Source organism: Vicugna pacos, chromosome 25 (genome assembly GCF_048564905.1).
Source record: "Vicugna pacos chromosome 25, VicPac4, whole genome shotgun sequence".
NCBI lineage: Eukaryota > Metazoa > Chordata > Mammalia > Artiodactyla > Camelidae > Vicugna > Vicugna pacos.
This window is the reverse complement of record NC_133011.1, coordinates 900551-910637: the sequence shown is the minus strand read 5'-3', so window position 1 is coordinate 910637 and position 10087 is coordinate 900551. Positions and strand designations below refer to the sequence as shown.

The 10087-nt window shown below is 34.7% G+C and overlaps 1 protein-coding gene across 1 annotated transcript; it reads left to right on the top strand.

The window, feature by feature from the left end:
- Nucleotides 1-8803: 8803 nt before the first annotated feature.
- Nucleotides 8804-9844, top strand: LOC140689132 (olfactory receptor 14A16-like). Its single transcript, XM_072949388.1, has one exon. It carries the CDS (start codon nucleotides 8804-8806, stop codon nucleotides 9842-9844), a length of 1041 nt encoding a protein of 346 aa, XP_072805489.1.
- Nucleotides 9845-10087: the final 243 nt, after the last annotated feature.

Below are 10087 nucleotides of genomic sequence, written 5' to 3'. Positions count from 1 at the left end.
TAAAAAAGTCCATTCCAAGTTTATCCCTGAATTTGATCCACACTTCTATAATTAACTTTATGTCTGGGTTTTAGGTATTGGAAATCTCACCCAAATTCACTCCATTGAGACCTGTATAATTAATCTTTTAAAATAATCATTGTGTTTTCTATTGCAGAATATTTAAGACTCTTTCTATATGCATAGTTCCTCTCACCCTTTGCCTTTGTTCTCTAGTAGTTGTTAAAGACAGAGGGAGAGTTGTTTGGTTAAATACAATTTCTTCTGAGCATCTTGAAGATATAATTACATAACCAGGACATTTTTTACTCTTTAATTAAGGCATATTATAAATAATAGAAAATGTACTATTTGAACCATTTCAAAGTGCACAATTGAATGGTGTTAAAAACATCCACACTGTTGTGAAGCCATCATCACAATCCATCTCCCAAACTCTTCTCAGTTTCTCTTGGCCCTTGTCCATGGCAACAATCAATCTAATTTCTGTAACTAAATGTTTTAACTCTCTTCGCACCTGACATAAATGGAATAAAATAACATCTGTCCTTTTGTACCTGGCCTATTTTATTTTGCTTAATGTCTTCAGAGTTCATCTATGTTGTAGCATGTATCAAACTTCACTTTTGTTTAAGGCTGGATAATGTTTCATTGTAATTATCAAAAGTTCTTTATCCATTCACATGTCATGGATGCTTGAGTTGATTCCAACTTTTTACTTTTCTGGACAATGCTGCTATAAACATAGGTGGAGAAACACCTCTCCAAGACTCTGCTTTCAACTCTTTTTGAGTGTATACCCAGATGTGGAATTGATGGATCTTATAGTAATTCTATCATGAACTGTTTGAAAAACCAATATATTATTCTTCATGATTGTTCTGCCATTTTACATTTTCACCAGCAAAGCAGGAGGGTTCCAATTTCTCCATATATTTGTCAGCATTTATTTTATCTTTATATTTTGTTTTATTTTTAAATGGAAGTATAGTTGATTTATAATATTACATTAGTTTCAGGTGTACAACATAGTAATTCAGTATTTTTATATATTATACTCCATTTAATATTATTGCACATATTGGCTGCATTCTGTATGCTGTAAAATATTGTATCTCACTTACTTTGTACTTTGTAGTTCGTACCTCTTAAACACATACCACAACTTGCTTTTCCCCTATCCCTCTTCCCACTGCCAATCACTAGTTTCTTTTCTATGCCTGTGAATCTGTTTCTGCTTAATTATATTTATCCACTTGTTTTATTTTTTAAATTTCAGATATAAATGATAACATGTGCTTGTTTTTCTCTGATATATTCCACTAAACATAATACTCTCAAGAGCCATTCGTGTTGTTGCAAATGGCAAAATTTAATTCTCTTTATGGCTGAGTAATATTCTAGTGTCTCTGTATATATACATATACATCCTGCATCTTTTTTATCCATCCATTTATTGATGGACACTTAGGTTGCTTCCAAATCCTGGATATGGTAAATAATCGTGCTATGAACATTGGGATGCATTAACCTTTCAAATAAGTGCTTCCTTTTCTTCAGATTCCACCTAGGATTGGAATTGATGGATCATGTGGTAGTTTTTATTTTTAGTTTTTGAGGAACGTCCATACTGTTTTCCAAACTGCGCCAGTTTATGAATTCACCAAGAGTGTACTAAGGTTCCCTTTACTCCATATCTTTGCTAATATTTGCTACTTGTCATTTTTTTCCTTTTCCAGTTTTATTAGGTAGAAATATTACAGTTCAACTGCACATACACATTGTATTGCATGTAAATACATATATACAATATACTGCACATATTTTTAGTTTACATATATGTACTGATTATTGTTTCTAAGAACAGATTAGAGTGTTAGCTTTTTAAACTTACACAGTTATCAAAGGAATAAAGCCAACTACAAAATAAGAATCAGCAGGATGTGGTAATCCAGTCATAAAGGACAGTCAGATGTGCTTACACATATTCAAGAAATCAATCATCTTAGTTATAAATAATAAGTAGTTCATTTATGTCATTATTATTGTTATTATTTTTTAAATTCCTCATATAAATGATATTATATGGCATTTTACTTTCTCTTTCCAGCCCACTTCACTTAGAATGACAACCTTCAGGTTCATCCATATTGCTGCAAATGGCATTATTTTATTTTTTTTATGGCTGAGTAGTGTTCCATTGTATATATGTGCCACATCTTCTTTATCCAGTCATCTGTTGATGGGCATATGGGTTGTTTCCATGTCTTAGCTATCGTAAATAGTGCTGCTATGAATGTTGGGTTGCATGTGTCTTTTTGAGTTTTATTTTCTCTGGATATATGCCCAGGAGTGGGATTGCTGGATCATATGATAAGTCTATTTTCAGTTTTTTAAGGAACCTCCATACTGTCCTCCATAGTGGCTGCACCAATCTACACTCCCACCCACAATGTTGAAGGGTTCCCTTTTCTCCACACCCTCTCCAGCATCTACCATTTGTAGACTTTTCAATGGTGGCCATTCTGGCTGATGTGAAGTGACACCTCATTGTAGTTTTGATCTGCATTTCTCTGACAATTAGCGATGCCGAGCATTTTTTCATGTGCCTATTGGCCATTTGTATGTCTTCATTGGAGATTTGCTTGTTTATGTCTTCTGCCCATTTTTGGATTGGGTTGCTTGTTTCTTTGATATTAAGGTGTACGAGCTATTTGTATATTTTGGAAATTAGTCCCTTGTCAGTGACATCATTTGCAAATATTTTCTCCCATTCTGTAGGTTGTCTTTTTGTTTTGCTTATGGTACACTTATCTGTGCAAAAGCTTTTAAGTTTAATCAGATCCCATTTGTTAATTTTTGCTTTTATTTCCAATGCTCCAGGAGCTGGTTCAAAAAATATATTGCTGTAATGTATGTCCACAAGTGTTCTGCCTATGTTTTCCTGTAGGAGTTTTATAGTATCTGGTCTTACATTTAGATCTTTAATCTATTTTGAGTTTATTTTTGTGTATGGTGTCAGAGAATGTTCTAATTAAAGTCTTTTACAGGTAGCTGTCCAGTTTCCCCAGCACCACTTATTGAAGAGACTGTCTTTTCTCCATTGTACATTCTTGCCTCCTTTGTCATAGATTAATTAATCATATGTATGTGGATTTATTTCTGGACTTTCTATCAACTTGTGGTCATTTTTAAGATAGTCACTATGTCAGGTGTGAGGTGACATCTCATTGTGGTTTTGATTGCATTCCTCTGATGATTAGTTACATTGAGCATCTTTTCATGTACCTGTTGACCATAGGTGTATCTTCTTTGGAAAATTGTTTATTGGGGTCTTCTGCCCATCTTTTTACAGGGTTGTTTGTATTTGTGATATTAAGTAGTCTGAGGTGTTTATATATTTTGAATATTAATCCCTTATCAGATGTAAAATTTGCAGTTATTTTCCGTCATCCAGTAAGCTGTCTTTTCTGTTTTGTCATTGGTTTCTTTTGCTGTGCAAAATCTTTTAAGTTTAATTGGGTCCCATTTGCATATTTTGCTTCTGTTGCCTTTGCCTGAGGAGACTGATGGGAAAAAAATTGCTACAAGTTATGTGAAAGGATGTTCTGCCTTTGTTCTCTCCTAGGAGTTTTGTAGTTTCCAGCCTTACATGTAGGTCTTATTTAGTCTTCCTCCTCCTCCTCCTTCTCCTCCTCCTCTTTCTTCTTCTTCTTCCTCTTCCTCTTCTTCCTTCTTCCTTCTTCTTTCTTCCATCTTCCTTCTTTGATTTCATTGTTGACCTATTGGTTTTTTAGTAGTATGCTGTTTAGTCTCCATGCAGTTTTTTTGTTCTCATTTTTCCCCCTGTGGTTGAATTCTAGTTTTGTATCATTATGGTTAGGAAGATGCTTAAAGTAATTTCTAGTCTCTTAAATTTATTGAGGCTTCTTTTGTGTCTGAGGATGTGATCTATCCTAAAGACTATTCTATGTGCACTTGAAAGGAATTTATATTATGTTTCTGGACAATGTAATGTCTTAAAAATATCAATTAAGTCCAAGTGTTCTATTGTGTCATTTAGCATATCCATTGCCTTATTGATTTTATGCCTGGAATATCTGTCAAATGATGTTCATGGGTGTTAAAGTATACTAATATTATGTTTCCATCAATTTCTCCCTTTAGGTCTGTTAGAATTTTTTAATATATTTAGATGCTCCTATATTGGTTGCATGTACGTTGACTAGTGTAATATCCTCTTTTTTTTTTTTTTTGCTGCTTTGATCATTATATAGTGTCCTTCTTTATGTTTCTTTTTGGCCTTTGTTTTAAAGTCTATTTTGTCTGATATGAGTATTGCTAACCCTGCTTTCCTATCATTTTTATTTGAATGAAATATCTTTTTACATCCTCTCACTTTCAACCCATGTATCTTTCACCCTAAAGGAGTCTCTTGTAGGCAACATATTGTAGAGTCTTGTTTTATTTTCCAATCTGCCACTTTATATCTTTTGTCTGGAGAATTTAGTCCATGGACATTTACAGTAATTATTGACAGATGTGTGTTTATTGCCATTTTGATCTTTGTTTTTCAGTTCATTTGGTATTTCTTCTTTGTTCCTTTCTTTTTCTTTTTTGTTTTTCTTTTTGTCATTTGATAATTTTCTTTTGTATTCGCTTGGTTTCTTTTTGGTTTTTGTGACTCTGCTGTACGTTTTTGATTTGTGGTTACCCTGTCCACTTTCCTTATAATGATATTGTTCACATATGTGTTGTTTACAAATGGATAACTGCCAGTGATTTTGAGGAGCCTGGCTTTTGTTCAAATATCTACATGTGGTCCTTCCATTTGACCACTGACCATTACAGGATTTTACTTGTCAGACCTCTTAGGGAATATTTGTCATCCCCATACCAGACTTGATCCACAGTCACTATATTATAGTCTCAAAAATACTTGTGACTTAGGTGGAGTAGAGTTTAGCTGTACATTTTGACCCAAATGCCTTTATTTTGAGATCTCTGCTCCTGGGGTTCAACTGAGTAGTTCCTCATGGACCTCTGCCAAGTCTACACTATGAAGAGGAAGGAGGAATCTTGAAGATACTTTTCTCTGCTCTAAGTATCCCATACTTTATAATCCTGCTCCTCCCTTTTCTCCCTCTTCCTGCAAGAACATTTTATTTGGGTTCCCTGAGAAGTGATAACCTCCACATATGCACTGATTCTTCTGGCCCTTGACTAGTAGGCCTGTCCGTGCATAAAAATAGAACAGGGAGGAGCTGGTGCATTCTCTAGTTTATCCTTTATTTGTGCCATCAAAGAAAGACTTACCTTTTATTTTCATATCTGGCTTGTTGCTTTAATCTACTACTCAAAATTTGACACCTCAGCTCTCTTTCCAGCAAAATGGAAACTTTGACACCATCATTTCAATTTCTCTCAGTTGAAGATGGCAGATATAAATACCTATCTTTTCCAGAAGCTATGATAGAGGTCATGTCATTTGCCTAGACCAAGGTAGACATAAGTCCTCTGGGCTCCTTAAAATCAATAAATTACCAGTATCGTTTTGAGAAAAATAACACCAAATACTGAATACCAGATAATAAATATTATAATAACAATAATAGATTTTTCTATGGTATAAGTAATTATGAAAATGGCAAATTCAGAAAAAATGTATTTTCTACACAGACAAAAGCAAAAGAAATTCACTGATAAGCATATCGTACTAAGTTAACTACGCACAACCTAAGGACTGAATAGGAAATTGCAAAAAAGTACTGAAAAGTACTCAACCATTAGTACACCGAGGCGGTGGGGGCTACGTTTAAAGTCATATGCAGGAATATTTTAGTTAATAAATTCACAAAGTTTACAAGAAGCAGGAAAGTAGCATTTACACATAAATTCAAATAGTGTAAAGATCAGAATAATTGTTTAAAATTTTTTGGAAATTTTATCACTATTTGTGTCACATGGAATTCTGATAAGTCTTCAATAGCACAGCAACGTGCCCTGACTTCCTTGGTGGAAAGCTTTTTCTTAGGTAACCTCACTTTCCACCTGGGCATTTCCTATCTGCTGTATCCCTTTGTTGAAATCTGATTCTGCAACACTAACCAACACTAACTCCAATGCTAACATCCTGTAAGGGACTACACCACCTCACAAACTTTTGGTAATTCCTTGAAGGGGGGAAAAATTGCGTTAGACTTTATTGTGAACTAGAAATTTTCAAAAAAGGAAGGAAGGAAGACTTGATTGGAATTGTGTAAGGATCAGAAAACGACAGTCCTGGATTGGTGGAAACAGCAAGATGGGGATTTTCAGGTGAGGATCGGATGAATCAGGTAATAAAATTTATGTTGATGTTTTCAACCGAAAAGTTGATGAATCTCATAAATTTATGTAAAAATACAATCAAACAAAACAATTCCATAAGCAGGAGACTCCTGGAGAAATTAGACTATGCAATTAAAAAGAATATATAGTACAAATTCATTCCCATATAGATAGTAAGGGTAATTTTTGCTCTTGGTGTCAGGACTGAATACATGGGCATACAGTTTTGGTTCTCATTCTCAAACTAGTTGATTTTATTTTTTCAAATATTGCTAGAAAGTTAACTTCACAGCAATATGTCTTTGTGTTCATACCCATAGTCTATTTTTATTATATCAAATAAGTTGATGTTATGTATTTCATGTTCAAGTGCATTCCTCATATATATAGTTCTAAATAAAGAGTAGTTTTGTATTATATTTCCTTAATATAACATTTTACAGAATGTCCAGTGACTACTAAATTGTTATGTAATATTGGATCATTGCATTCTTCTACTCCGTAGACCTGATTCATTGTCTTCAAAGTGTAATAATTAATTTCAATAATCCACATGATACCAAAACTCAGATTCTAAGTAAAATAACGTTGAATTCCAGGAACCAAGCTAGACTCTATATTTTATCTCTCAGTATCCTTCTAGCCCTTATGTCTCTAAATATAATTCCAGAGTAGACGCAATCCCCACGGAGCTCTCTTTCTACAAGCGACTAATGCAATTAAGATAAAATTGGCTTTGACTCCCCATATTCCATTCTGTAGGGTATAAACTTGGAATGAGCCCCCTGGGTTAGGTTAAAAAAATCCAGTGTGTTTCATGTCTCTTAAGAATATTTTTGATTCTTAAAATATTATCTCAAATGTTACTCCTTAACAAAATATTACACACTTTACTCTCAGGCTATAAATTCTTTCTGGATATACTTTCTGAAGATTGTGTTCTCAGGGACTTTTTCCAGTCAGGGGCTTCTTTCGGGAAGAACTTTAAACTCTTTATTTATAAATCTCATCGCTGTATGCATACTCCTTAACTCTTCTCCTTTACTTGCTGTTTCATAATATTTTCAACAAGACTGTTAATATAAGTTCAAACTCAAAAGTCAAAATTATAATGTTAAAAATTTGAGCTCAACTAAGATTATATCCAAGAGGTAAAAAACTGCTCTTTGCTCATGGACTTTTCTGAGTTGGAAAACTTAAGGTGCATAGTATCTTTCAGTTCTTTTCCTGCTTTGATACTTTTGTATGGCACTGTTTCAAGTTGCTTTGGGTAACAATTCTTTGGTTTTCACGATGATGCCTAGAATAGAAACTACTCTTTTTACATTCCTTAGTGATACTGAACATAATGATTAAAGGGGATACTTAAGCATTTCTATTGCTAAGCGCAAGATCAACAACTGTGTGTCTCAAATATTTTCGTTATTTTCTAGTTTGAGACCCCATGACTACTGACGAGAATAAAGAAGTTAATTCCACCAAAACGTTAAGTAACTGTGAGATTGGACAGTGTGAGGATTTCTGTTTCTTCTGGCTAAACATGATGCTAAGGGGACTGTTTAGTTATTGTGTTGCTGTTTATTGGCATTCTTTTCTGATTCTCTTTATTCAGTCAATCTCTCGAACGTGGTAGAGTGAAAGAACCAGAAAGATACAAGGGGCAATTTAGAACACTGGAAAGTTCAGCCCACTGTGTTCATTTGATGGGTAGAAATGATTAGTTCTTGGCATGGTTGTGAAGATTCTCAAAGCCCTTAAATTTGAACCCTTTGTTATTATTAATCACCCAATAATGCCGGGAAACCTCCCGTGTCTTTGGTGCTTCTCTTGTGAGTACGCTCTTAGATACATAGATCAATTTTAGTCTTATTCAACAGTCTTCAGAGAGTGAACAGTGCAGTGTGTGAATGTCCAGGCTTTAGAAAATCTGGAAGGATTCACACCCTGGCTCCACTGTTCACTTACTTTCTGACATTTGGCAAATTAAAAAGCCATTTTGCCAATATGTTTTCCCTCTAAAAAAAGACTTCATTATTGTTTTCTTTGGAGAGTTTTGAATATTAATCAAGTTGATACACACAAGGTGCTTGAAATAATATCTAGAAAATTATAAATGATTATGTAGAATCTTAAATAAAATTGTGAAAATAGTAACTCAAATTATTTTCTTGGTCTGTCATTCAGACAATCCAATTCATGGGCTCATCAAAACTTTGTAGATCTTATTATACATTGTCAAATAAAAATTACGCCTCCATATTGTCTCACATATTTTATGATATGGGACCATGCATAACTAAAATTGGAAAACTAAGAGAGATATTTGTTAATTTGTGTCTATCCAACAATTTCATTTTAATAAACTGAACAGAAATAAAATATAAACTCAATCTATGAAGCTACACAATATTTAGCTCTAAACAAAGATTCTCACAGTGTTTTTCTTCTGCCTAGTCCCAGAGAGAAGATTATCATGGCCAAAGTCAGCATGTCCATCACTGAATTCGTCCTCATGGGATTTTCAGATAGCCGGGAGGGGCAAGTCCTCCATGTCATTCTGTTCTTATTCATCTACCTGGCAGCTCTGGTTGGCAATCTTCTCATTGTTCTTCTTACTACTTTGGATCAGCACCTCCACAGTCCTATGCACTTTTTTCTGAAGACACTGTCACTGTTAGATGTCTGTTTCATCTCTGTCACAGTTCCCAAGGCCATCATTCAGTCTTTGACCCAAAATAGTTCCATATCTTTCCTTGGGTGTGTGGCACAAGTTTTTCTGGTTGTTTTGTTTGCATGTGCAGAGTTGACATTGCTCACAGTGATGTCTTATGACCGATATGTGGCTATTTGCCGCCCCCTACATTATCAGGTTGTCATGAAGAAAGCAGCCTGTGAGCAGATGTTGGCTGCTTCATGGCTCAGCGGGATTGCCTCTGGGCTCCTGAATACATCTGTGACCTTCTCATTACCATTCTGTAGGTCAAATTTTGTCCATCAGTTCTTCTGTGAGATTCCTTCATTGCTCAAACTTTCCTGCTCAGAGAAGTTCGTTGCTGAGATTGGAGCCATCATTGTCACAACATCCTTGGGGATCGTGTGTTTTATTTCAATCCTGGTTTCTTATATCCACATCTTCTCCACAGTTATGAGCATTCCATCCGTGAAAGGCAGGTCAAAAGCTTTCTCAACATGCATTCCTCATCTTGTGGTTGTTACTGTTTTCCTCAATACAGGGTCCATTGCCTACCTAAAGCCAGTGTCAGAGTCTCCTTCTGTTTCAGACCTGATGGTGTCTGTCTTCTACACCATGGTACCACCAACTCTGAATCCCATCATTTACAGCCTGAAGAACCAGGATATAAAAGCTGCTTTCTGGAAAATGCTGAGAAAGACCATATTTAAATACAATGATGGCAACAAAAATAGCAACAACAACAAAGGCATAGATACTTCATTTAATTCAGACAAACATGAAGTCAAACTAGTTAATTGTAACAGGCTTCCTGCTATTTAAACAAGGTAAACCACCTAAATGTTTATAAACAACTCACTGGATAAAGAAGCTGTGGTGTATTTATACAATGGAATACTACTCACTCACACAAAAGAATAAAATAATGTCATTTGCAACAACATGAATGACCGACAGATCATCTCTCTGAGAGAAATAAGCCAGAAAGAGAAAGAAAAATACCATATGAGATCACACATATGTGGAATATAAAAAAAAAAAGGACAGTATGAACTCATCTACAAA

Coding starts and splice junctions, on each gene's coding strand:
- LOC140689132 (XM_072949388.1), top strand. CDS start 8,804: ATGGCCAAAGTCAGCATGTCCATCACTGAATTCGTCCTCATGGGATTT.